Source organism: Chrysochloris asiatica, unplaced genomic scaffold (assembly GCF_000296735.1).
Source record: "Chrysochloris asiatica unplaced genomic scaffold, ChrAsi1.0 scaffold00023, whole genome shotgun sequence".
Taxonomy (NCBI): domain Eukaryota; kingdom Metazoa; phylum Chordata; class Mammalia; order Afrosoricida; family Chrysochloridae; genus Chrysochloris; species Chrysochloris asiatica.
The window spans coordinates 17458128-17485822 of NW_006408541.1; the positions used below are offsets into that span (position 1 = coordinate 17458128).

General features: G+C 52.1%; 2 protein-coding genes across 3 annotated transcripts in view; both read right to left on the reverse strand.

Annotated features, from left to right (window-relative positions):
* The window catches only part of SLC12A5 (solute carrier family 12 (potassium/chloride transporter), member 5), a 34969-nt gene extending 18740 nt beyond the window's left edge, over window positions 1-16229 (reverse strand). The window contains exons 1-6 of one of the 2 annotated variants that reach the window (XM_006839233.1): window positions 8853-9021; window positions 3041-3135; window positions 2558-2689; window positions 2061-2207; window positions 1209-1263; window positions 666-796 (exon numbers count right to left, since the gene is read on the reverse strand). In XM_006839233.1, coding sequence (XP_006839296.1) covers window positions 666-796; window positions 1209-1263; window positions 2061-2207; window positions 2558-2689; window positions 3041-3135; window positions 8853-8904 — 612 coding nt within the window. In that variant the 5' untranslated portion in view covers window positions 8905-9021. Of the gene's footprint in view, window positions 1-665; window positions 797-1208; window positions 1264-2060; window positions 2208-2557; window positions 2690-3040; window positions 3136-8852; window positions 9022-16108 lie in introns of those variants that run through there. The other variant, XM_006839232.1, reaches the window with a different exon arrangement.
* Window positions 16230-19597: 3368 nt separating this feature from the next.
* On the reverse strand, window positions 19598-26687 carry MMP9 (matrix metallopeptidase 9 (gelatinase B, 92kDa gelatinase, 92kDa type IV collagenase)). Its single transcript, XM_006839234.1, has 13 exons — window positions 26550-26687; window positions 25771-26003; window positions 25155-25312; window positions 24794-24922; window positions 24538-24711; window positions 24135-24308; window positions 23400-23576; window positions 23161-23316; window positions 22172-22457; window positions 21908-22047; window positions 21312-21462; window positions 21119-21222; window positions 19598-19716 (listed from the first exon to the last, which is right to left on the reverse strand). Exons 1-13 carry the CDS (start codon window positions 26685-26687, stop codon window positions 19598-19600), a joined length of 2139 nt encoding a protein of 712 aa, XP_006839297.1.
* Window positions 26688-27695: the final 1008 nt, after the last annotated feature.

Below are 27695 nucleotides of genomic sequence, written 5' to 3' on the forward strand. Positions count from 1 at the left end.
ACGCTCTGCAGTTCCCACCACCTCTGATCGGGATGGAAGATCAGACACCATCTCTTTCAAACACTGCCCGGCACCCTAGCTTCTTAAGCAGTGATCTGCCCACCCTCACTTCCCATCAGCCACCATTCCTCATAGGTCCTTTATACCCTTCTGTTTTGCAACACAGTCTCTGTCATCCACCCCCTACACTGAGCACTCCGAGAGCTCTTGGCATAGTCTCTGGCATGTGGAGAACAATCACAAAATGGCAGCTACTGTGTGACATTCCTACTATGAATTCGACCATGATTTTTACTTTTATCAACCACTTCTGCCACTTGGTGGCTGAGTGACCTTGAGTACATCACTTTACCTCTCTGAGTTTCAGCTTTCTCATTTGTAAAATGGGCATAATGGTACTTAAACTGCATGAGAATTTCAGATAATGATAGTAAAGCACTTGGAACCCTGCTGGCTGCACACTGGGTGGCTGAGGAATGACAGCTGTTCATGTTACATAATCACTGTAGCTTGTCTCTCCAACTCGATGTGAACTCTTTACAAGCAGAATCACTTCTGCTTCCTCTCTGGCCTTCTGATCACCAAGCTGAGAGGAGGTGTCCAATCAGAACACATCAGCTGTCTGACAGCCTGAGGCCCACACCTCCTCTTCTTGGGCCTCTTACCAGCAAGATCTCGATGGTGCCCAGGATGTACATGGCCCCAGCAAAGGTAGTGCCCAGGTAGAAGCAGAGGCCCACGGCGCCCCCAAACTCTGGGCCCAGAGACCTGGAAATCATGTAGTAAGAACCGCCAGCTGCAGAGAGAACCTAGTGTCAGTGAGAGGTTTGATGGGACCTGGCTGCTATAGGGGTAGGGGGCACTCAGTAACAGAGATGGGCCTCACAGATTACAACCCTACAAAAGGAGTCTGGCAGGAGACCCAGTCAGCAACTCCACCTGCATTTTGCAGGACTAATTAATTACCAAGTTGCTAAGTACTCCTCTAAGCGGGTTGTGGCTCTGAAAAGAAGATGGTCCCCACCATCCCAGGTTAATGGGGGGGGAAGGCTGCCTCAGTCCAATTCAACACCAAAAACTGCTTCCCTCCCTCATCCCAACTAGGAATGCCCTTACCTAGCCCATAAACATTCAGAGCCCAGGTCTGCATTAATGCTTCTCTAATGTCCTCTTGGTCCCTTCCCCCTCCTAGAGCCCCAGTCACATACCAGGCACAACACCATTGGTAGCGATGGCGCTCATGGAGATAGCTGTCAGCATGGTCTGTGAGGAGAGACAGAATCCAAGGGGTGGCTGAGGCGGGGGCAGCCGTAGCCTGGGCGACAGCCAGACCTCTACCCTGTCCACACCCGCCAAACCCGCAAGTTCTCTTCCGCTGAGCTTCACCCTGGTCCTGTTCCAACTTCTACTCCTGCCAAGTCCTTCTTGTCAAGAAAACAAACCTCTTATTCACCATGTGCGCAGAAGGAGCACTCCCTATAGCAACAGGGAGCTGTGGAAATCCCAGCCTGGCCTCTGAGCCATATGACCTGGTTAAGTCACACTGCTGCTTTAAGCCTCAGTTTTCACATCTATGAAATGGACATAGTAACTTCAGCACGACTATTTCCCGAGCAGGATGGTCTCAAGGGTTATGTGAGAGGAAACGGAAATGAGGCAAGAAGCAAGCGTTGGGTGAGTATTTGATATTTTAGAGAAGCTGAAAATCATCCAGTTCCAAAGCTGTGTGTGACACATAGTTCCATTTCTTTTTAAGTCTGAATCTACCAAAATGTTGACTATGGTGAGATTACAGGTGAATTCTGTTTTTTTTCGTTACATTGGTCTTTTTCATCAACGATGGAATGAGTCTTCATTAGTTGTGTAATTACACACACACACAAATCTAGGTGAAACCTGGTTAACAGTCCTCAGGGACAAGCCTATGATATGAGATGTAGGAAGGACCAGTTAGACCTAATTGAATCTCAGAGATCATAAGGAGTGGTTCCTATAAAAAGCTCCCACCTTCCCACCTCCCATTGCACAGCCCAGCTGTCAAGGGGCCGGATGTCACTCACACAGGAGCAGCAGATGAAGACCATGCAGAAGGATTCCATGATTCCTGCGATGCCCACCACCCAGGTGAGTCGCAGGAAGAGAATAACGCCAAAGATGTTCTGCAGACATGGTAGGTATACACCCATGAAGGTGCCCATGCGTGGAGCCTGAAGGGAGGCCAGAGTTAGCCTCTGTAGCCCCTACCAACACATCAATTCCCCTCTGCCTCCCCATCCCTCCAACACCCATTCTACTCTTCTCTCCAAGCCCATAACTTCATCCCTCTTCCCTATTTATTCCCTCCCTTCATCTCTTCCAGCTCCCATCATCCATCTCCCATCCTTCTCATCTCCATCACCTACCCTTCAAACCAACCCTTCCCTCCTTCCTTCCACCTCCACCCTCATCCACACCCTTCACCAGCCTCCAACTCCCACCCCACTGCCGCCATCAAAGTCCATTTCCTTCCCTTATCCTTTCTCCCTTCCTCCCAAGTTCTTCTTCCCAAGGCTCCCACCTGCACAGGCTTCTTCTTTCCTCCTTCATTGTTTTCTGCCTCTTCATGCTCCCTGCTTCCCTGAGGCAGGTTGGTGTAGTTGGCCAGGCCACTGAGCAGGGAGGACACCATGGGACTGGTGTCCATCTCCTCCTGCAGAGGGAAGAAGCAGTGTCAGGAGGCTGGGAGCCCAGGAGAGGGAGTGGGTGAGCTGGACGTAGAAGGCAGGTGGGGAGACGTGGACAAAGTCACTGAGGTTTGGATGAGATGGGGAGGAAGAGAGAGAACTAAGCAAGGTAGATGGGGAAAAAGCATGGTAAGCTACAAAGAGAGGTGGGGGTGGAGGAAGTCAATTCAGCGTTGGAGAAGGTGGGATGGGGAGGCTCAACGAAGAAGGTGAACCCAAGGGAGATGTGAAGGGATACTGTAATCTAGAGAAGGAAGGAGCAGCCGGTGGATGGGGAAGATGAATTATGAGTGGGGCCCCACACCCCACCAGCCCACCTCAAACAGGGCCATGTTCTTGCCATCGTACTCTTTTCCCTTCTCCGTGTCGGTGCTGTTGATAAAAGGACTGCTCTCCTTGGGGTTGCCATCACCTGAGAAGGCAGAGGAGTCAAGGTTCGGGCACCAACTGCTTGTCCTCCATCTACTTGGACCACGTTAACTCTCTGAACCTCAGTTTGCACATTGGAGGGAGAACTAGAGCTCATACTACCTCCCTTGTAGAATTTTAGATGTCTGGCATGTCTAAGAAGTTTAATACACTTTGGGATAGATATTTGATAAAAGTGTGAGTTATTGTTCTTGGAGGCCTTACTTTGTTTACTAGAACACCCTCAAGACTAGGGACCCCTTCTTGACCATAACTGGGCCCATTCTGATGCTTTGGGGTAGGGACATGCTTTTTCCCATGGGGAAGGGAGAGAGATGCCACAGTTTGAGGCACCAAGAATATCTTTTGGAAAGGTGACTCCCCCCAGAGATCTCCCACATCCTTCACTCACCTCAATCCCATGCATTGTTTGGATGTTTAGCATGTGCTGGGATGGGCACAAAGGAATAAAACACAGAATCTGACACCATCCCTGCCCTCAGGGAGCCCAAGGGCAAGGAAGATGAAGAGGTAACCAGCAATATCTATTCCAGAATGCTGTGATCAAAGATGAACAAGGAATTGTGGGAACATACAGGAGGCACTCAGCCCAGCCAGGAGGTCACAGAAGGCTTCCCAGAGGAAGTGATGTTTAGACTGAGAGCTGAAGGATGAGTAAGAGCCAGACTGGGAGGGAGGCGGACGAGTGTACCAGGCAGACAGAACAGTGTGTTCAATGGCCCAGAGGTGAGAGTGAACACAGTAAAGGAGCTGAAAGGGGTTTGATCTGACGAGAACTTGAAGAAGGGCCATGTTGTGGAGTGCAAGGATGGGTTGTGGTTGTTGATGTTAAGTGCTGTCAAGTTGGTTCCCACTCATGGTGATCCTGCATAGGGTTTCTGAAGAGTGACTGGTGAGTTTGAACCACCAACCTTGCAGTTCAAACTGCCATTGTGGTCCAGTGCTTATCCTACAGCTACATCAAGACTCCTTGAAGGATGGGTAAGGGGGTGTGAAAAGGTGAGCCTAGGAAAGTAAATGTGGGCTAGATCCTTAATAGATTAACAGGTCACGTTAAAGACTTTGGGCCTTTTCCAGAGGACAATAGGAAGTCATTAAAGAGTTTCTGACAAAGAAGTGCCCTGACAATACATATTTTAGAGTAATCACTCGAGCTTTAAGTTGATGAATGTAAAAGTCAACAGGAGACTTTCAATAATACAGTCCAGGGTTAGTGATAACGCACACCAGAGTGGGTGGGACAACGAGCAGACTCAAGAATCCTTAGTAAAAATTCTACACCACATGTTTGGAGTCCTGGTGTAGCGCTATGTGCAAGACAGTAAGGTCGGCTTGAACTACAAGGTTGGCAGTTCAAGCTCACCTGCTGCTCCTTGGAAACCCTATACAGTGTCACTGACAGCACTTAACAACAACAGCCACATGTTTAGAAAGGGAGAGGAGGAAGACTCTAGGATGGGCTGGGTGACGGTACTAAATTGGGAGAACTGGAAAAAGAGGAGGCTGGGGTAGGGAAGATGTTGAATTTGACTGAGGATGAGGGGCTAGAAGACTCAAGAGGATATGTCTAGAGGTCACTTGAATATGTGAGTCAGTCTGGACTCAGGAGAAAGGAAAGATAGAATCTTCCATGTAAAGGTGTGCAGGAAGTAGATGAGGTCATGGGCCTGGATGAGATCTTTCAAGGAGAAAGTCTCTTGGACATAAAAAGGGGGTCCTTTTAGAGAGAGTGGCAATAAGTTTCTATAGATACATTCCCTTGGTTCCAGCCATCACTATTCCCTAGTTCCAGGGCTAATTCCCAGTAGAGTTCTCTCTGGACCCTGGAAAAACCTGTCATTGACCAAATCTCAAATGAAGTTAAGACATGTAATCTCCATCACCTGGTCCCTGCATCTCCTGACATCCCTCTCACCCTACTTCCATCTGTCCAAATAAATCCTCCCATCCTCCTTCTCCCTACCTCCTGGAAACCTTCTTTAGTCATCCACCTAGAGCCCACCCCCAGATCATGACCTGTCCTGTCCCTCTGTTATAAGCCTAATTCCAGACTTTCTCAAGACTGGGGAGAGGAAGGAAGTGACACCTCATCTGCTCTAGAGAAACTCGCCCCCACTCTCCCCTATCACCACTTCCTCCTCACCCATCAAGGCAGGAATTCCTGCTCCCTGAAGGGGCTACCACCTCTTTCTTCCCCTCCGTATGTGTATGTGAGTTCCTACAACTCCTTCCTGTAAAACCTAACACATAATAGGTGCTCAAGAAAAAGTTGTTGTAGGTAAATTCCCTTCATGACTCTAGGGACCCTAGGATCTCGGAAGAGTTGCCTAGGAACAGAGAACAGGAGAATTAAGAGAGGTGAGTAACTCCTTTTAAAAAGCAGACAAGATGCCTCCTTTCTCACCACACCAAGGTGGAGACCACACCAAGGTGGAGACCCCCTAGATGGAGGGAGATGACATGACAAGAAATGCCAAAGAGACTTAAGTCCCAGACCCAGCTTCACTGACTGTGTCCTCACTTTGGGCAAGTGACTTTAGTGCTCTATGCCTCAGCTACTTCATATGCAAAGGGATAACAATCACGCTAAACTCAGGGCTGCCAGTGAGGATTAAATGAACTACATATAGGGTATACCTTGTTGCATAAATGTTGCTGCTGTGGGTACTTACTGATATTTTTACGATTACGATTATTATTAACACTCGTGGTGTCCCACCCAGCCCGGCGCCTCATCCCACACCCCCTGTCTCAGCTGAAAGATACAGGGCCCTGTCTCTTTTAGGGCTGGGTCCCTTTCCCAGTGGCATCGAATCTCAGGACCAGGACTACCAGGCCCTCGCCTCTGCCTTTTGCGCCCCCTCAAAATCCTTTCCTCCTTTGCAGGGATCGGTAGCGCGTGGGGAGCTGAAGGGGGGCGTCAAGGCCTGAGACCCAGCAACGAGGCAGTCCCGTGCCGATCTCCATGGCGACTGCGCGGGCCGAAAGCGCAACGCCGAGCTGAGCCGGCCACGCGCCCGCAGCCGCTTATGTAACGCCGCGCGCAGAGCGGAGCCAGACTCTGGCCGGATTTCGGCCAGGAGATGAGGGCCTGGAAGGGGGCGGCTCAGGAGGCTTCCCTGTGTCCCGCCTTTCTACCCGCCGCCTGGGTCGGACACCAGGCGCCCGACCTCGTCTGTCAGTGCTGACTTGGTCCCCTCTCTGAAACGCGGGGCGCACAGATCGGGAGGGGTAAAGCGCTTCATTGAGCTCTCAGAGGTGCAGACAACCAAGGGGGAACTCGCCCCGATTCCCCAGGGCCCAGAGTCAGGGTGATGGGAGCTCGGAGCAGCGTGCGCAAGAGGCAGGGCCAGACGGAGGCTGAGCCCTCCCCGCCCCCGCCCCCTGGGAGCTCTCAGCCCGAATCGGCTTTCAATTAAGCTGCGGCGGCCAGAGCTCCCGGGGAGCAAACAGGCCAGCGGCGCGGACAGAGGAGCCTCCCGCGGGACCTGGGGCCAGACTGGGGGTGGGGCGTAGGGCATGGGGCGTGGGGAGGGGAATTCCCAGACCAGTTGGGAGGGGGGGGGCGGGGGCATCAGACACCAAGGGAAAAAGGAGACCTATGGGGACAAAGTCCTTGGGTTCGTCTTTCGTCCAGAGGGGTCCTCTTACTCAGCCATCCCTCCTCCCCAAACTAGCATCATCTCTGCCCTATACACCCCCAAGACCTAGGATCAAAGACCTCAGGGGCTCTTGGTCTGGCAACCTCTTCGAAGTCCAAAAGGTCCTTAGCGCCCCCTACCACCATCTCCAGGCACCGCTGGGAGACTTTTTCCTCTCTGGAGCCCAGGACGCCTGAACCAGGTCCTAACCACTCTACTTCTGAGTGCTGGACCCTATATCGAGAGAAAAATGTCTGGAAGTGGCATTCGCTTTACTTAGACTCTGGAAACTGATGGGAAGGGGCTTGAGTGAAGGGATTCCCAGCTACATTGCACTCCCCATACACACGAGTGCTTTTCTAGGCCTCCCAGACCCCATGGAAACCCCAAAGGCCAGGGGAGCTCCAACATCAGAGCAGAAAAACCAAGGCCGGGGGATTGGACATCTCCTATGTCTGGAAGCACAGAGAAATTCTCTCCGGCTGAGCCCCATCCTCAGAGTGTAGGCATCTGAAGGGGATCCCAGATAAAAACTAGCCCCCTTCGTTTCCTGGGTGCCATGCGGGATGTCTGGCGCTACTGCAACTTTGCCAACCCTCTTCCCTCACCCCCTCAGCCCAAGCGGGGCAGCTGCGGAATAAGATGCCCCTAGGGCCACTGGGGAAATGGATGAGATGACCAGTCGTCTGTCCTCTGTACATCACTCAGCCCTGCAAAGGATGGAGGGTGATCCAAAACAAAGGATGGGGACCCTGGCATCTAGAGCCTTCCCAAGCGGTCACTCAGATCCAAGGCCCAGAGGACCTGCGTTAAGGCTGTGAGCCCCTGAAAGACCCTGCTCTTCCAGCCCTGGGACCCAAAGTCCATCCCCCAGAGACGTCTGTGGGCATCTCACCCAGAGGGTCAGGCAATGCCCAGGGGAGCGTTGAAGGCGCTGAGCGCAGTCAGCCAAGCAGGAGGTGCTATTCGCAGGGGGACGCAGCGCTGGAGGGTTGGGGGTGGGGGCGGCTGACAGCCGTGATTGATGGCTGAGACCGCTGGGGGGCAGTGGGGGGCCTAGAAGCCAAGAGGGGGTGGTTGGCCCCTGAAGACCTTGGAGTAAGGAAACCGTGGAGGAGGGCGTGGGAGAACGCGCGCAGCGAAAGGACCCCTTCGACTCCTGGTAAATCTCCGCACCCACCGCAGCGCGTCCGCAGTGTCCGCGCTGCTGTGCCGGGGGACTCAGTCACTGGGACCCCATTCCTGAGGCCTCACTGGGGAGCTTCCAGAGCCGAGCTGACTAGAACAACTCCTTCTGCCCCGCCCTGGGAACCCCACTACTGCCCCAGGGTACCCGGAGGAGGGGAAAAGAAGGGAACAAGGAGGGTGATCTTGCTACTCATCCTAAATATGAACTCTCAGAACCTTCAGAGGAGGAGGCAGGCTTTAGTCTGAGCTTGAACCTCCGGCAGCCTTGGGAGAGTCCCCCCCACCCCTGATTGCACCAAGTGTTCCCTTTAGGAGACACTGCAGCCCGGACAGGAGCCGTCATATGGCTCCGACCTCCCATAGCCACCTTTTCCTGCACCTTATCCTCCACCTTTCTGCTGGAAGTCTCAGAGCAAGGGACTGCAGCACACTGTGCCCTCGGGTGCCGTGGGTCTCCGCTCTGCGCCAGGACTCCAGGGTTCTCTCTCAGGAAAATGCGCCCTCCTTTCCTTCCGTCGAGCTCCACGTCAGCCCATTCTAGCTCCACCATCCCCTTCCCACCTCCTCCCCAGCTTAACTAACCTACGTTTGCCCGGAGCCAGTGGGCAACAGCAACCCCTCTACCCCAGAGCTACCCCCAGGCGCAGCGCATTCCAGAACCTCGGACAGCGCCGGGCGCATTCCAATGGTGTGAGACGCCAGATCGTCTCCAGCGCCCACCGCCCCGGGTCAGTCAGTGTCTTCTCTTCACTGAAAGAGGCGGCCCCCGCCCCCACCCCCCCCCCCCCCCTGTAACCCTAGAGCTGCCTTCTATCCCTGCCGCCCCCTCCCCCGCCACCCTTTCTCCCGCCGCCCCCGGACAGCCACTTACCGGGGTTGGCGCCCCCATCGCCGTCCTCGCAGTCCGTCAGGTTGTTTAGCATCGTGGCGGCGCTGCACCGGGCCGAGAATGACTGCGCCGCCTCGCCTGCGCCCCTCTGCCCGCCTTTGCCGCTCACTCGTTCGCTCTAGCTCTCGCTCTCCGCTCCACGGAGGAGGAAGCTGCAGTGCCCGCCCGGCGCACACACACTCGCACACGGACACACGCTCACACCCGCGCGCGCGCCCCCTCTCAGCGGCAGCACTGCTCACCTCATCCCGTATGCAGGAGGCGTGAGCCACTGGCGGGGTTTTGGGGGGAGTGAGGAGGAGGGGAGGGATAAGAGGAGACGAGGGGCGGGCAAAAAGCGCCTGGCGACCCCCTCACAAAAAAACGGGGGGCTTGTGCGTGGGATGGAGGGGGGATGCGAAACGGGGGCCTCGCCTCCCTTGAGCAGACGCAGCTTCCCCCACACACACTCTCCAGCGCAGGCGGGGCGCGGCACGTGGGCAGGTGCCATCCCGCGCCCTAAAAATAACGGCAGGGAACTAGGTCGCGGCCGCGGAGAGGCGGCCCCACAGCGGCCGCCTGGCTGGGGGTCTGGGGTGACCCCCTGGGGGAAAGATGAGGGAGACTTAAGCACGGGGAGGGGGGGGCGGCCATGAAATATGATGCCCTGGGGAGCTTGTCTGCAAAGCTGGAAAGCGGAATACTGGAGAGGGGAGGAGAACCGGACCCTCTTCTATAATCATGTTCAAGGGAATGGAGATAGAAGTGTATAGAGCCCAGGGGCCTACTGAAGTCTGTGCTGCTCCCAGGGAGGTTCAGGGTCACTGAGCTGAACTGTCTGGCCCATCATGTCCTGAAATGGGAGAGGTGGAGCCTGAGGGCTGCAGGGAGCACTCTCATTGTGAGTCAACTGACAGGAGGAGCGGCATCCCACCCCAAAACCAAGTCCCAGGAGCCCACAGACAAGGCCCCTCTAATGTGGAAAGATCTGGGATGGAGAAGAGGGAGGAGGCAAGAAGGCAGCATTCAGGTTCTGGTGATGCAGCCTCCAGAGAGGGCAAGCTGGTCGGAAAGCTGGCCAGGCACCCAGTGGGGGAGGAGAGAACGAGGTCGTCTGTCAATTTGGGATCAGATTTTCACCTGGGTTGGGAGTATCTAATCCCCTAATCCAGGATTGCTTTCTGAAGCTGGTGCTTCTCTCCGAGACCAACCTCCTAGAAGCTTGATCACTCTGAGACACACCATCAGCCCTAAAACCCAGGTTTGAGCTGGTGATGGAAACATCTCAGGAAACACCATCAGACCCTTTGAGTCTGTGAAAGATCTAAATATCTGAGGGTGGGAGCAAATGAAAGGGAAATAACCTTTAGGCCCACTTTAGCCCCCAACATTGTGGTGGTGTGCCGTGGAGTCGATTCCAACTCATAGCGACCCTGTATGAAGTTTCTGAGGCTGTAAATCTTTATGGGAGCAGAAAGCGTCCTCTTTCTACCATGGAACAAGCTGGTAGTTTTGAACTGCTGACCTTGACTTGTAACCACTACACTACCAGAGCTCCTTACCCCCAACATTAGCCCTCAGAATCCCATGAGACTCCCAGGGCTAGAAGAATCTTGTACTCTCCATGATGCACAGCTTTCATCTTACAGATGAAGAAACAAGGGTAGGAAATGACTGCCTGTGGGGCCATGCCAGGAATTTGCACAACTCATTTTAGAGCCCAGTTCTCTTTACTTCTGTTTAGGAACCCTTTCCTCAACAAAAAAACCTTTTAAAACTGGTCCTACCTCCAGCAGAAGGGCAAGGATGCAGTAACATCCAAGCTGCTCAGTAGCTTCTTAGCACGATGAAAAGGAACAGAGACTGAGTCTGTAATGAACATACCCCATTTTCTTGTGCTGAGACCTCAGAGGTACAAGACTGGTGCGGCCTATCACCTTACAACTGAAGACAGACCCAGAAGACCCTCAAGAGCCCTAAAAAGTCTTCCAGCCTTGAAGACTCCATTATACATAGGATAGGACTTTTTTCAGCACCGTGGACAGGGCCAGCTGCCCAGATTCCATTGCACAAATTTGTCAATGACTTCAGACTGGGTCAAGCGTGGAGTCTGCAGCAGCTGACTCAGAGGTGTCTCTGAGGGACCCACCAACATGGCATTATTGCCACTGGATGCCCATTTGGGTCCTTTAGGGTAGAGAACTAGCTCTTCAAAGCTGAAAACTAGTCTTAGATCTCCCACAGAGAAACCCACAAAAAAAGTGGGATGAATTTGGACCAGTGACAGGGGTCAAAAGGAGAATAAGGTAGGTATGCTAATATTAAAGGGTTTTAAAGCACTTCACTACACACACATACACCACCAGTGCTGTCACTAGGGGTTTCTACTACTCTATAATACACATAATATAACACATTATATAATACACATAATATAGTAAAATGATATAAGTATGTTTGCCTGGAAAATGCTGTGGAATGATATAGAGCTGGGGTTATTCAACCATCCCAGGTCTGGGAGGCTCTCCTGTCAGCATTTCTTTTCATCTGTGGTCCAGAACTAGTGTAGCTCTGGCCACTTGGGAAGTCATCCAAGGAAGCAGGGTAAAAGCACAGCTCCCAATTTGAGGTGATCATATCTCAAGAGGTATCTGGGACTCAGGAAATAATGGTTCTATCCTTTCCTCTGCCCCAACATTGCCTGTGTTTCCTCAGAGCAAAATGGAATTCTCTCTTTGGATCTCAGTATTATCGTCTGTAAAATGAAAGGATTCAGTTAGATAATCATGAAACTTTTCCCTGCTCTGAAAACCTTTAGTGCTCTCTCCATTTATCTCAGACTAAAGTCAAGGAGCCCTTCCTGAGCAGCCCAGGAAAAGCAGGGAGATAGTCCCCAATTCACACCTCTAACCTCTTAAGGAGATTTGGGTCCTATTCTGGCCTCAGGTCAACTCTCTGCAGTGGACTTTGAGAAAACATTGCAGGCACCTCCTGTGCTGCCATCCTGGCCTTGACTAACCAGAGGTGATCTTTCAGCTAAGTCCCAGGAAGCTGCCTGCTAGGCCAGCAGTCCCTCCCAACCAGAACTATGGTAAAATCCAGGGAGACAGAAACCCTCTCATTAATGCAACCCAAGATGCAAAGTTGGGCAGGGTCATAATCCTGAACTTAAGAATCTCTGAATTTCACTCTCCCTTACAGGAAGCTGCCTCCTGGGTATTTTAGGATTAGCAAGTTGGAAGAGTATACATTCTTTTTGACCACTCTCCCATTTATGGGGGAATTGAAGTCTAGAAATATAAGGTACAATTTGTCTTTATGGGGTAAATTACAGCAGATTGGGGACTAGAATCCAGCTTCTAGATCTGTAGCCCAAGGCTCCACCCACTAGGCAAGGGTGAACCTGCTGGAACTACTTGACTGTGTCCCCTTTCCACTTGGGGCTAGCACAGTGTCCCCCATTCTGACTCAGTCCCCATTCTTATCTCTATCTCATTACCCCCATGACCTAACCCAACCACCCTCAGCCAAGGCCCTAAACACTCTCTTTTACTCTTCTTTCTCCCACCTGCATATCATGGCCTCTAAACCCAAACCCCTCACAGTAAATTGAAGAGTCCAGTGCACAGCGCATACCCCCACCCCATACACACACACAGGGCTTGCTGCAGAGCACGTCAACCACCACCGTCTCCGTGGCAACCAGGGGCTTAATTAACAGGCTGCAGCCCTGTCACCATAGCAACAGCACCCCAACAGCACCCCATTCCCCTGCATTTCAGCCTTGTCTTCCCACTTTCTCAATCCGGACCCCTTTCTTACTGCACCCACCCCCACCCCCACCCCACCTGGAGAGCTGGGCCTGTATCTCTCTGGTTCATTGAGAAGAGGGGAGGGGAGGAGAGGGGGAAGAGAGAGAGAGAGAGAGAGAGAGAGAGAGAGAGAGAGAGACCAGCTTGTCACTATGGCAACTGTAGCCCCGTTCATAACCAGTTTGTTGCCATGGAGATTCCCAGGGCTCACCTTGGACCGAGGTACTGAGCAGAGAGGTTCTGAGCCCTGGCTTGAGAAAGGGGGAACTGGAGAAGAACCTAGAGATGACCTCCAGATCAGCACCAATAACAGCGCCATTCTTCCCAATTTACAGATGGAGAAACTGAAACCTGAGATTTGGGTCTGGAGGAAGCAGAGAACTTCACTCTTCTAGATTACCAAATAATCTTAATCATAAAGATCATCAGAAAAAAATTATGGTTGACAGGACCCTCAGATAACTTTCTGTTCAATTCCTTTAGATTATAGGTGAGGAAGTTGAGGACCAGAAAGGAGAAGCAATGGGCCCAAGACCACACCACAGAGCGTGAGCATGAATGGACTATATTGTGGTCTGGCTCCTTCTCTCTCCATGGGGATACCTCGGACCTCTTGTTTGTCCCAGTAAACTGCTATCTGGCCAGGTCAGAATCAGTCAACTCCTAGTACAGATGGGGCAATGAGGGCATGGGGACTACAGGCAGGGTGAAGAGATTAGAGGTTCAGTCTCTGACTAGCTTCTTTTACCTCCTGTGTGTTCCCTCCTACAGATGATCTCCCTGGCAGCAGGATGCCCCCTCCAGGGGCAAACCCCATTTTCTTAGCCCAGAGCGAAAATCAGTGCTATTACACATTGGATTGGACTGTGGCTCTCACCTCCCTCAGGGGCCCTGATGGCACAGTGGGTTAAGCATGTGGCTGTTGACTGAGGAGTCACCAGCCATTCCATACGAGATAGGTGAGGCAATCTGCTTCAATATGGATTTACAGCCTTAGAAATCCTATGGAGCAGTTCTACTTTGCCATATAGGGTCATCATGAGTTGGTGGAGGGGGTTCTACTCACCTCTCCCAGCCCTCCCTCCACTTTATGCACACTACCATCCCTCCCTTTGGACCTGGGTTGTGGACAGAGCATCTCCTTGAGGTTAGAGGACTGGCAAGAACAGCTGTGGAAAAGATGCCACCAGATGTTGGATTCCCACAGGGAGCTTTGTCTGTCCCCATGCAGTGACCTCCCAGGGAGGAGCACATCAACCACCACAGGAGTCTGTCTCAGAGGTTAAGAGGTTAAAAATCATCCAGATCATTCTCAAGATGGGGTTCCAGCAAACACACACACACACTTGCACAGAGCGACCCACCTCCACAGACAGACACAGAAAAACACTCATCAACATGCTCATCAACACACTGACAAATGATGATACACAAAGTACTGACTCACTGACCAGCCCACAGGTCATCAGAGCTAGTGTGGGATGTTCCTCCTTCAAGACACATCAGACACATACACACGCACACAGCACAAAGCATTCTAGGCTCACATGCAGTTTGCACACACACCTGCACACCCAAAGCCTGGTGCACAGGAACATCTGAGTATGAATGAAAATACTGATCAAGTAACCTGGGACAAGAGGGCTATCTGAGTCTCAGGCCAGGGGCTGAGCAAGTGGGAAGACAGAAGGCTGAAGCAGAAACAACAGGAGTGCATAGCCACTTCCCCTCTCATCTGATGAGCAGTAAACTAAGTTCTAGGCCCTGGGCTTCAAACTCAGAAAGGATATGGTCTCTGTACCTAAGATGCTCCAGAGGAGGAGATTCTCAGGTAAGTAAGAAACTACCATCACTAAGGCATGTGCTTTAGTGGTGGGTAATGCCTAGGAACACGGGAAGGTAAAGGAGGGTTTCAGAAGAAGTTAAATGAGCTGCAAGTTAGAGAGTACGGGTTTCCTAATAGTGAGGGGGAGGGGGCCTACCATGAGCAGATGACGAGAGAGCTTGAATGGAAGATTAAGTGATTGGGAGTCTGTGTGGAAGATAGTTAAGGCAGACTGGAGGCAGGGAGCCAGTGAGGAGCTGTGGATGTAACCAAGTGAAACAGGTTGGAGGCTTAGATGGGGGACGTGGCCAGGTTCGGGATAAGTTGTGGACTTGACGACCAAATCGATTTGGTGGGAAAATAAATGAAACCCTTGAGGCTGGCTCCCAGATTTCTGATTTTCAGTCCTGGAAGGATGGTATGCCTGAAAGTTGAAAAGGGGGAAGGTGAAGAGAAGGAGACCAAGAAAATCGAGTGGTCGCGTCCCCGCGGCGTTTTGCTTAAGGGGATGGAGCCCTGGGAAATTCCAGGTCTGGATCCATACAAGGAGGAATTTCAACAAAGAAATCTCTAAGGGCATCTCTTAGGGTTTTGGCACTTGGGCTTACTTGGCTGGCTAGGGCGAGCTCACCTGCGGCTCAGCAGCGACCCCTGGCGGCCCCTAGGAGGTTCTTCCTCCTCCCCGCGGTGGGGCCACTGTAAGCAGACTGGCCTTGTTCCTTCCAGACTTGAGGAGCACAGAGCCAGGCAGAGAACCCCTGATAAGTGTCCCCTGCCGAAGAGACTGTGTGTACAACTAAGATGCTACTTCTTCAAGCAAGTCTAGAAGAATCCTTCTCCTCTCCCCTCGCCTCTGTACCCTTGCGGGTACCAATGCACCTGGTCCGAGAGGAAAACATCCTCAACCCTGCATGAACTGGCCCCTCCCAACCCTTCGGAAGATGGTGCAGAAAGCCAAATGAGTACTCAAGGGCTAGGGCCAGTGTCCCCACGGAATCCTCCCTGGATCTGGTTGTCCAGGATCCAAACCAACTTCTCTTTTCCCCATCTTCGTCCTGGGATCCGCGGACGCTGCCTGAGACATTTCAGGGACCCATTCAGACACCAAAGACCCGCTGACCCAACACCTGCCTCAGAGGTCCAGAAGCATTTTTTCCCTCTCTCCCTGATCTCAGGCCCCCAGCCCTGGCCCCATCCTATTCTCCTGGTCCAACCTCTGGACCCACCCCTCAATCACACGCCCAGTCTTCTCCTTGGGCCCAGCTCTTCCCCTCTGATCTCGCTCCCTTCTCGAGATGTCCCCACCCCGACTCCTTCATTGCCCTCCAGCTTAGCCCCCTTGACTCTGGTCTCTCCATCACCCGGTTGCTCCTTGGCCTAAGGCCCCAATTCATTCCCTGGCTCTACCCTCTTCCCTGTGGGCCCGCCCCTCTGTCTGACCCCGCCCCTTCACACCTTCAGCTCGGGCTCCCCTTTTCTCTTTTGCCCACTGCTGGAACCTCGGTCCCCACCCCTTTCAACTGAAGACCCGTCCCTCCCAAGTCCAGTCCTCGCCTCGCCCCGCCCCCTCCAGGTCCCGCCCCTTTCCTGGCACGCCCGACCCCGCCCCCTGCGGCCTCTACCTTTGGCGTCTTCCCGCGGGACGTGGCGGTGGTCTGCAGACGGTGGACGGCCGGACTCGGAATCAGGAATCCCGGCGCGCCCTGGAGGGTGTAGCGAGGTGACCGTGAACCTGCGGCTCATGACGCGGAAAGAAAGCAGGCAGCCACAGTACGGGCCCAGATCGCACAAGTGGCCGCAGCCAGCCTCGGAGAGGGAGAAAGAGCGGATACCCCCGCCCGCCCCCACCCCCTTGCTCGCCGCGGCGCCACGCAGGGTCCTAGTGCCCGTTTAGCATATCCTTCCTGATCCCAGCTACTTTGCTCGGCGCTCTATCCCACCCGAAGCCCTTTAAGAGCCTATCCCTGGGCTTTGTAGCCCACCCGAAGCTCTTTAAGAGACCACCCTCAGCTGAGAGCCTAGTGTGCCTCTTCAGAGCCCTGGACCGCCTCTGCTAGGTTATCCTAAACACCTGGGGCTCAAACATTCGTTCAACACATATTGATAGCGCCCTGTGATTCAGGCATGGGTGCTAGGAATTGGAGATACAGCAGTGAATGAGATTCTGCAGCTAAATTCTAGGGAGGTGTGAAGAAGAAAGATCACAAGCAAGCAATCGCATAGACAAGATAAATCGCATAGACAAGATAAATCGCATAGACAAGATACGTGTCAACTGTGGTATATGTTCCGAAGAGAAGAAAATAGGGTCGTGGGATAAGACTAGGGAGAAGGGCAACGTAGGAGATGATCTGAGAATGAGGCCTCCCAGGAGATGTAATATTTGAGCTGTGAGCTGACAGGTGAGAAGGAGCCAGCTATACAAAGACGAGTTATCTGGCAGAACAAATAGCAAGCGCCAAGGTCCTGGGGTGGGAAGGAGTCTGTGCTGTTCAAAGAACATTAAGACCAGTGGAACAGAGTGAGTGGGAAGGAGACTGATGGTCACTGAGGGGAGGCAGGCACTCATGTGGTATCTTGAAGGCCGCAGGGAGGAGCTCAGATTCTTTTCTAATCCAAAAGGAAAGCCATTGGAGGTTTTACAGAAGGGGGAAAATGTGATCTGCTTCCTATTTTAACAGGAGTGGTCTGGCTACTGGGTGATGAAGAACAGGACTGCAAACTTGGAGTCTAATTAAGAAATTCCTCCAGACCTTCAAGTGAGAGTTCATTGTAGCTAGATTAGAGTGGTGACCGTTAACTGGTTACAGATAAAGTTTGGGAAGTGGAACCGACAACAGGACCTGATGATGGGACGTGAGGAGTCAAGATTTTGGAAACTATTTGGTAATAGCTACTGAAGCCGAATATACACATACCCTTTGACATGCAATTCCATTCCTGGGTATATACCCAAAAGAGATGGCTGCACAGGTTCACCAGAAATCATTTACAAGAATGCCCAGAGCAGTATTCATAATAGCCCCAAATGAGGAACTACCCCAATGCCCATCAATAATCAGATGGATACATTGTGCTCCATTCACACCATGAAATACTACATAGTCATAAGAATGAGCAACCTATAATTCACAGAATACAGATGAATTCCCCAGATTTGACATTGAGTAAAAGTCAGTACAGTACGTACAAATGAGCACAGGCTATATGACACTATTTGACTAAAGTACAGAGATCGTCTAAGCTGTTAGAAGTCATGATAGTAGTTGTTTATTGGGGGGAAAGGAATAAAGGTTTGCAAGGGACATACAGGAGCTTCTGAGGTGCTGATAAGGTTTTCGTTCATGATCTGAATGCTGGTTACAGAACTATGTTAATTTGTGAACTTGTATTGAAATGTACACTTGTGATGGGTGCACTTGCCTGTATATTGATTACACTAGCCAGCACAATGGCACTCAACCTCGAGCAATGTTTGTTGTTCATCAGGGGCATTTGTTTGGTTGTTACAACTGGGGGGTACTGAAGACATCTAGTGTGTAAAGGCGACTTGTGTAATCCCAGCCTCACCAACGTTCCCTGGCCACAAGCCACAGGTTCACTGTCACCTTAATACATCCAACAGGGACCATAGCAGGAGATGGTGAAGGGGAACTGACCCTAAATTGGTATAATATTTGGCCACAGATGGCTGCCCACACCCTCTTCCCACCACATCATGGGTAAGACACCAAACATCCATCCTTCGTTGTATAGGACAGCCTCCCACAGCAAAATATTACCCAGGAGGGACCAGTCACTGATAAAGTGGAGGGTCGGAGAAAATGAGGATGACCTCCAATGAGATGGATCGGCACAGTGGCAGCATCAATGAGCTCAAACATAGCAACGACTGGGAGGTTGGCCCAGGATCGGGCAGTGTTTCATTCTGTTGTGCGTAGGGTAGCCATGAGTTGGTACCAACTCCATGGCACCTAACAACGACAACAAGAAGTTTCAATAGAGCGGAATTTGAGAAACCCTAGGCTAGGGTAAGAAGTTTAAGCAACTGATTTCTAGATTTTAGGGGCTGGTCATCTATTTGCAATACCCAGCAACCAGGGCAGGATTCTAGGTAAGGGCACAAAAAAAATGTTTGATGAAGATGAGGCATTATCTTGGCTGTACATCAGTAATAGAGCAGACTTTTAAAATAGGGTAGTTGTACCAATTGAACGGAATCTCTGGGTCATGCAAACAGTCGTGCTCAGTGGTCACCAGAAGGTTGGAGGTTGGAGTCTCCCCAGAAGGATCTTAGAAGAAAGATCTGGTAATCTACTTCTGAAAAATCCCTCACTGAAGAGTCTATGAAGAGTCTTTGATACACATTGTCATCATGAGTTGGCATTGACTCAATGGTGACTACTCACGTGTTTTCTTTTAAAGACTGAATACACCAAAAAAATAACAAAAACCGCTGCCGTGGAGTCAATTCCAATTCATAGCAACTGGATAGAACAGAGTAGACCTGCCTCATAGGGCTTCCCAAGGCTGTAAATCTTAATGGACGCAGACTGCCACATCTTTCTCCTGCAGAGCAGCTGGTGGATTCAAACTGCCCACCTTTAGGTTCTCAGCCAAGTATTTAACCTCTGAGCCACCAGGAATCCTTTATGACTGAATATGTAAATATTTATGAAATGTGCTTTGAACATTGCCTGACATACAGTAAGCACTCTACCCACTAAATACATACCTATATGCAATCCTGGTGTGGCGCTGTGGGTTAATGCGCCAGACTGCAAAGCCTTTTGAACTGCAAGGTCGGCAGTTCAAGCTCACCAGCTGCTCCTCAGAAACCCTATACAGGGTCACTATGGGTCGGAACCGACTTGACGGCACTTAGCAGCAACATACACATACATACAAATTCGCTTCTCAAGGTTAGAGAATCCAAGTTTATTAGAAACATTACAACAAAAAAGAAAGTGGGAGAAGGGGCCAGCCCACCTCTGTTCCTCTCTGTCCCTAAAATGGACCCACCAGTTTGTAGCCTGCAAACTGGCTCCTCCCCACCTGGGCCGAATCCCCAGGCGGAAGCTCACTGCATTGTCAAAACACAATGGAGAGCCCTACTCCTCAGGGCACTGCAGAAGGTCTATGGTCACATAACCCACTTCGTCCACCTGGTTCACTTCATTCCGGAAACTCACACGCCAGTAGAAGTGGTCCTGGCAGAAGTAGGCTTTCTCTGTAGGAGAGAGGCAGGGATGAGAGGGGAGATCCCAAGCCTCCAATATCCACATCCCATAAAAGCAAGACCTTTTCAATCAACTCTCCTGCCCTTTCTAGATCCTTCAAGGTTTTCACATGATACGTACATCTCCCTCACCTGCCTGTGCCATGCTAGAAGGCACAGACCTCTATGCCTAAAGCACTGGTTCAGAGCCTGGCATAGAGTAGGTGCTCAGAAGACATTTTGTGAATGAACTAACAATGAAATGAATGGCTGACTTATCTCAGTGCCCACAACAGTTCATGTGATGTGCATTCATTCAGTCAATAGATTCATCTATTGTTCAACTAATATTCATTGAGCACCTACTATGTGCCAAGCGCTGTGTGAGGCACTGGGGATACATTAGAGAAAAATACAGGCCTGATCGGTTCTTTTGGTTAGACTTTAGTGGGGCGATGACCAAGTAACCATGAAAATCAGCAAGATGGGTTTTGGCAACATAAAAAGCTATGGAGGAACTATAAGGAAATAAGTGAAATGATAAAGAAGGTGAGAGAAAGCCTCTCTGAAAAGATGGCCTTGGCACTGATACCTAAAGGACGAGAGGGAAGCAAGGTAACCAGGTAAACAGACAGAGGGAACAACTGGTGTAACGGCCCTAAGCCAGGAATGACCTTGATCTGTTCAAAGAGCTGCCAGAAGGTGGGTGTGGGCAGAGCAGAGTGAATGACAGGAGCTGTGGGAGGGGATGAGGACCAGGGTGAGGGTTCGATCCTGTTGGTTTCTTTGACCTTGAAATGAGTCTACAGTCAGCCCAAGACCACTGCCTTCCACTCCCAACCCATTCCTACTCCCAGGGGATATATTAAAGATATTGGACAGTCAAGCAGGGCTTGGACAAAAGCATATGCAAAAGAAAAGTGATATTAAAAAATACCTAGTTTGATGATTGGCTCAATAGAACTCGCCAACTGACTGAGTGTGAGCAGTCAGAGAGAAAGAGAGAAACTCCAACTATCCTCCCTGTCTTAGAGATGGCCACACAAGCTCAGAGAGGAGCAGTGACTTGGCCAAAGACACACAATTACGGGCTGTCTTGTTTATCACCACATGACCTGTGGCAGCACGTTCTAGGTACTTTGTTCAATAAAGGACTGAGCCGCCATGCAAACCACATGACCTACACTGGGGGATGGGAAGACCTTCCCACCAAGAAGGAATGGGATTTGGGTCCTAGAGTTCTGGCTGTGTCCCTAGCTTCCTGCTTGGCCTGGGAACTGTATCTGCTGCCGTAGAGATCTCACATGTGTTGATATCTGTCTGCCTCAATCTCTGACACCTTTTTCTTTCTTGCTTAGAATTTGACTTAAGCAAGGGAAAAGACCTCCCTCCTGTCCCCAGACTACCCCCTCACCTCGATACTGGAAGATGTCATGAGTATTCAAGGGCACCCCAGGAAACATCTGGTCCACAGGGCTGACCGTCCCAGAATCTACTTTCTGTGCTTTCACGTCGAACCTGCAACAAGGCAGACAGTGCTGAACTGGAGGGCTGGGCCGGAGGATGGCGCCCGGGCTCCCCCTGCCGGCAGCCGCCGTGGTGCTCACCTCCAGAAGTGCTGCCCGCTGAACAGCAGTGCCTTACCACCACCGCGTGGAAGCACCCCAGTGACATGGGACACTTTCTGGTCCAGGCCCAGTTTGTCCAGCCGCCTGGGGCCCAGCACCGAAGCGCCCGTGTACACCCACACCTGGCGCCCTACAGGTGAAAAGGGTCACATTGGTCTCAGCTTCTAGGAGAGTGCATACATTATCCTAAAATATGAGGAGCAAGGACTCACAGAGGTTTTTCCCAGACTCATGTGCCCATATTCTCAGTTCCCAAGAGGCAAAGCCACTTGTTGAGTTAGCATGGGTGAGCTCCAGAGGTTACCTCGGAGAAACGCCCTAGCAATCTACTTCCAAAAGATCACAGCAGCTGGAAACACCAGAGAATACAGTTCTACTCTGACATCCATGGGGTCTCCATGAGTTGGAACTGACTTGAAGGTTTTTGGTTATAAATTTGCTAAACTGCATCCACCAGGAAGATGTGCCTTTTCCTAATCCACACAAAGATGTTGTATGGCTTATCCTCCACTTCTCAGTCTTCCTCACAGGGAGATGAGGGTGGATTGGATAGAGTGGGGGTGAGAGGAACTTACCAGAGAAGAAGAAAACCTTCTTGGTGAGTGGATCCTGAAAGGCAGAATCCAGCTTTCGAGGGAGCTGGGGCCATGTGTCTGAGATAAGGAAGGGGCCTTGCACCCGGCGTCCACTGCCCTCAGAAAGTCGCCAGTACCTCCTGGAGACAGGAAAGGGAAGAGAGGCATGCCCAGAGCCATGAACTGAGGACCAAGAACAGGAGACTGATAGACAGGTGCCCCCTGTAAGTCCCCTCCTTCAACCACACATCCCCACCCCCTCACCCATTCTTGAAGAAATGCAGGTGGTCCCCAATCTCCACAATAGCATCAAATATGTTCACATTGCAGGCATTGTCCGAGGGATCCAGAGGCACTGTAGGGGCCGCAGAAGGGCCAGCAGTGGGGGGACCCGTGGGGCCAGATGAAGGAGGGCCAGTAGGACCTGCAGTGGGGCGCTCTGAGGGGTGGACAGTCGGGGGTCCCGTGGGGCAGACAGTCGGGGGCGTTGTGGGTTGGGGTTCAGGTGTGGTGGTAGTTGGAGGCTGAGGGTCAGGTTTAGGACGAGGACCTAAAAAGAGGTACTGGATAAGACACTCCTGTTCCCCACATCTCTGCACACACACTCTCTACCTCACTGGAAATGTTAGCACCTGCTTCCCCTGCCTGACTCAGACCCCAACCCCTGCTACATTTCATGCAAACTGATTATCTGTGACAGAGGATGCAGGCTTAGGGGAAGAACTCTTTTGAGAGCTCACCATGTACCAAATTCACGTAAAGAGCTTTACAAATTCACACTGGTTCATTGATAGGGCAGAAACCCTATGAAGTATATCCTTTAATATTCCCATTTCTCAAATGAGGAAATGTTGCTAATAACAATGACAAGTGATTATAACACAAAACATCAATCACTTACATGGTGCTTACCATGTACCAGGCATTGTTCTAATTCACTTAACCTCTAACAATCCTGTGAGGTAGCTAATATTAACAACCCCATTTTGCAGATGAGGAAACTTAGGCACTGAAGGGTGAAGTAACATGTTCTAATGTCATTTAACCAGGAAGTGGTTGGACTGGCTTGTGAAGCCATGTCCACCTCACCTGAGTCTGAGCTCGTAATCACTATCTGCAATCACTGCCGGACTCAGCTCTCCACCAGATTGTTGTTGTTGTTAAGTGCCATCAAGTCAATTCCAAATCATAGCAACCCTGTATAGGGTCCATTCTTGCTTTCCCCTGCATCCCTCCCTGCCCCATAACCTCACCATAGAGATTCTGGATGCCCTCCACATCGTCCGCATGCAAGGGATACTCCTCTGTGAAGCGATACATGGGGTACATGAGGGCTTCAGGTACTGACGTATGATCTAAGCCCAGCGCATGACCAAATTCGTGAGCCGCCACAAGGAACAGGCTGTATCCTGGAGGGAAAAGAACCTGAGATGTGAGCGAGGAGTCGAGCCCACAACCCACTCCATGCCCCCACTACCACCCCTGCAGCCACCTTGATCAGGGCAGAAGCCCCACTTCTTGTCGTGGTCAAAGTTCGAGGTGGTAGCACACCAGAGGCGCCCATCTTGGCGGCCCTCCCTGGTACAGGATGAGTATTCCTTGTTCAGGAAGATAAAAGGGAAGGCACACTGCTCCCCCGGGGAGTTGCCCCCGGTCACTGTTGAGTCCGCTAGAAAGAACCAGAATGATTGGTTGAACAGGATCCTACCCACTCATTGTCCCACCCATCCATCATTCACATACTGCCATGGAGGTGGTTCTAACTCACAGCGACCCCTATAGGACAAGAGTGGAACTGCTCCACAGAGTTTCTGAGACTGTATATCTTTATAGGAGCAGGCAGTCTCATCTTGTGGGTTTGAACCACCGACTGTGTGGTTAGCAGCTTAACCCACTGTGCCACCAGGGCTCCTTGGGTGAGCTGGTGACATGAGTTCAAGAAGGATCCAGGGGCCAGTCAAGGCTAGGGGGTCTTAAGAGGCTAAACTGAGACAGGGCATTGGCAGTGATCAGGGGCTTGGGGGCAGAAGCCACCGAAGACGTGGCTGAGTGGTGGGTGGGGCAGGGCAGATGGAAGTCAGGGGAGAAGGTGTAACTGTGGGTAGAATCACCAAGGTTCTGAGGACAAAAGGAAGTGAACCAAAGTGATGCGCTGGAGGAACCATGTTTCAGGCACCCATGCAGGGCCACTGGGTGGAGCTGAGTTTGGTGGCCGGGTCAGAGATACCTTGGGTGGGACAGAAGCCATACAGTCCGTCCTTGTCATAGTTGGCAGTAGTGGCGCACCAGCGGAAGTTGTCGGAGCGGCCTTCAGTGGTGCAGGTGGAGTAGGTGCGGCCCTCGAAGGTGAACGGAAACACGCAGGGCTTGCCATCGGAATTGCCGTAGTGGGTGTAGAGTCCTGGGGAGGCCCACACTGTCACCCTGAGGTGCCACGAGTTCCCTGACCCACAGAGCGTCTGTAATCCACCCCCTGCTATCCTCACATCACTAATGAGGACGCTGAGCCCAGAGAGCAGGGGATTGACTCAAAGACCACACATTAGTGGTAGAGGTGGGATTAGAACCCACAGTCTGGCTCCTTTAGGTTAGTGGGTGTCCCGACCCCCTGCCGCGAACCCCGCGCTCACTCTCGCTGGGGCAGAAGCCGAACTGGCCATCCGTGTCATAGTTTGCCGTGGTGCTGCACCAGAGCATATTGTCTGAACGGCCGGCAGAGGTACAAGCAGTGTAGGAGCGACCCTCGAAGGTGAAGGGAAAGTGGCAGGGGGCGCCATCTGCATTTCCAAAGCGGGTGGGAACCACTGCGGAGGAAGAAGACCCGGTGAGGGCGGCTGGGAATGGGTCTGAAGTGAGAAGGGAGACTGGAGAGGCTCAGGATCTCACCAACGCCCTTGCCCAAGGTCCACAACTCGTCGTCGTCGAAGTGGGCGTCTCCCTGGATGCCGGGGCCCGGAGGAAAGGCATGAGCTAGGAGCCCATCCTTACCGTCGAAAGGATAGCCATCTCCGTGCTCTGAAGCAGAAGACGCAGAGAACGGGTTAGCAGAGTACAGATTCAGATTGGGCACTCCTTTAGAGTCGAGTGCGCGCAGCTCTCCAAGCCTAGTGCCTGGCGCTGGGCCGGATGGGCGGGCAGGAGGGGGCACCACAGGGCAACCACCCTCTCCACACTTTCGGTGGTCCTTCCTTCACCCTCTGTTCCGCCATCCATCACCCTCTTTACTTTCCCCTTCTCGTGTTCTCACCCTGGAAGCCAAACTGAATGACGATGTCCACATCCTTAGGGTCCGCTTTGTACACGCGGGTAAAAGTGAGTGGCGTCACCTCGCTCCACAGTGCGAAGGCTCTGGCAAAAGCGTCATCGATTACGTCTCGGGGCAAATCTTCCGAGTAGTTTTGGATCCTGCGGGAGGGGAAAGGCATGAGGCCAGGGCGAGGACGGCTGCAAACACCCTCGTCTCAGCGGCTTCAGAGTCCACAGGCTCCCTGCACTCCGTGCTTTCACCCCTGCAGCCCTCAGGGGCATTTTTCTCTGTGGATTTGTGGATGGGCCCTGCCGGTAGGCTAGGATCCAGAAGTCCATTTTCGAAAAGGGAAAACGGAAGCTCAGAGGCACATGCTGTCATGTCAGTTCTGACTCATAGTGACCCTAGATAAGGTTTCCGAGGAGCGGCTGGTGAGTTTGAACCTCCAGCTTTGCAATTCAAACCAGCCTTGTGGTCGAGTGCTTATTCTACAGTGCCGCACAGTGGTTATGTGCGGTGGAGTCCGATTAAGTAGCGAAGCCCGGAGACCTAAGACAGGTCACCGCTAACCCGACAAGATGACCTTCCCTCCCTACAGCAGGGCCCAACAACATACCAGTATGTGATGTTGTGGTGTTGCCACTTGAGGTCGCCCTCGAAGGTCTGGAAGCGGCCCACATCCGGGACGCCGCAGCGTGGGGCTCGCATAGCGTCCAAAGTGGCGCTGTCAAGCTCTCCTGTTTCAGGCAGGTGTAGCTTCTGCTGGAAATGCCTCAGCGCCTGATCCAGGGACTCTTTTTGGCCCTGCATCTCGGCCACACGTTTGTAGCCATAGCGATACAAGTATTCCTGTGGGTGAAAGGGGCCCATGACATGTAACTAAGCACCCCAAGGACATCCCAGAGCCTGACCTTTTGCTCTGTCCTACTGGATTCCAGGTGCCCAGGATCTAGCAATAAGTCCTTGTGCCCAGAACTTTGTATCCTAGATACCAATGCTTTTTGACCACTCAGGAATTCCCCTCCATCCTAGATACCCTCAGGTCTCTCCCACCCCTGGATGTCCCTAGCCCATACCTACCCCAGACTCCCCAGGGCCCATCCTGGAGTACCCAGACCCACTCTAGGCACCCTAGCCCAGGTCCACTGCAGAATCCTCCAATCCTTCCCTCCAGTCCCAGCATCCCATTGTCCACAGAGGAGATTCCCATATCGTATCAATTGTCCAGAGCTTCCACAGGACCTCACCATCACTAGTACCTGGCCTGGGTACCTCTGTTCTCCATCACCCACTGCACCCTCCAAATCATCTCCTCTGAGGCCCCTACCCTCTCTGGGGACCCTCAACACTTTCCTGGCCAGTCCTCCACAACTCTAGACTGGTGTGTTTGCCTACCTCTGCCAGTTGCCTGTCGGTAAGATTGGTTCGCAGGTCTCCTGGGAAGACCACAAAGGTAGGTTGTCGTGGTCGGGGGGCGGCAGAGCAACAGCCTAGTACCAGGAGCGCTAGGACCAGGGGCTGCCAGGGACTCATGGTGAGGGCGAGAGTAGCAGTGTCTGACTGCAGCTGCACTCTTGGGGGCTTTAAGGAGCCTGAATCAGTGACCCCGCCCCTCCCCGCCAGGCAGGGCTGACTCAGGGGCTGGTGGGGGTGGGGGTGGATAAACCCAGCGTGAGAAGGCAAAGGGCTTACACCACCTCCTCTCCCTGCTGCCGAGTCAGGCCGGACCCCAGACCCACAGGAAACCGCAGGCAGTAAGGGAGGGTGAGGTTTTTACAAACTGCAAAGTTTATGAGAAGTGTGGGAAAAGGAGAGAAGTGGGTGAGGCTGAGGACTCCCCAAGTGGTCAGCCTAAAAGAAGAGGATAGTGGAACCTAATGGTCCCCTTGCCCCCTTTTGTCTTCTGTGACACACTAGCCCCTCAACCTCATTCCCTCACCAGCCCCCCACCACCACCATTCTCAGACTCCGCCCTCTTTTCTCTTCCCAGAAGCCATTCTGGACTCAGCTTTCCTTCCCTGCTCCATCAGGGAGCCAGGAGTAGGTACATTGGGGCATTCCATCATGGGGGCAACCCCCTGTCTTTGACATGCAGAGTCCTTGAGGGCAGTAAAGAGGGTCATTTGTGCAATCTGGAAACCAGCAGACATGGCTTCATGCTCTTCAGCACCTTGGGCAACTGTCTTCACTGCTTTGAATATGTTACCTCAGCTGCTAAAAGGACCCTTTGTCCCTAAATTGCTGTAAGGATAAAATGAGATCAAGCACATAAAACACTTAGTACAGTGTACCTTGCAAGCCATTGTAATGGCTTTTAATTATTTGGGCCAAGAGCATGATTGCAGCCTGGGATCGGGAGACCTGGGTTTTACGACTAGCTCTAATCCGCTGTGTGATCTAGAATAAATTCCTTCCACTCTCTGGGCTTTCAATTCTTCAACCGAAAAATGAGAGGGTGGGATGACTGCAAGACATCCTTTCAGATCCTCAGCCCTGCTCTAGCTCCAAGGGTTAATGTGCTGGACTGCAAGGTCGGTTTGA

Bases quoted from the DNA above. Each gene is read 5' to 3' on its own strand.
- MMP9 (XM_006839234.1), bottom strand. From the start codon at position 26,687: ATGAGTCCCTGGCAGCCCCTGGTCCTAGCGCTCCTGGTACTAGGCTGT. The intron at 24,923-25,154 runs GTGAGAACACGA...CTTCTGCTTCAG, and splicing joins CATTCAGTTTGGCTTCCAGG to AGCACGGAGATGGCTATCCT. The intron at 21,223-21,311 runs GTGAGCACCACG...GCCTTGTTGCAG, and splicing joins AGCGGGCAGCACTTCTGGAG to GTTCGACGTGAAAGCACAGA.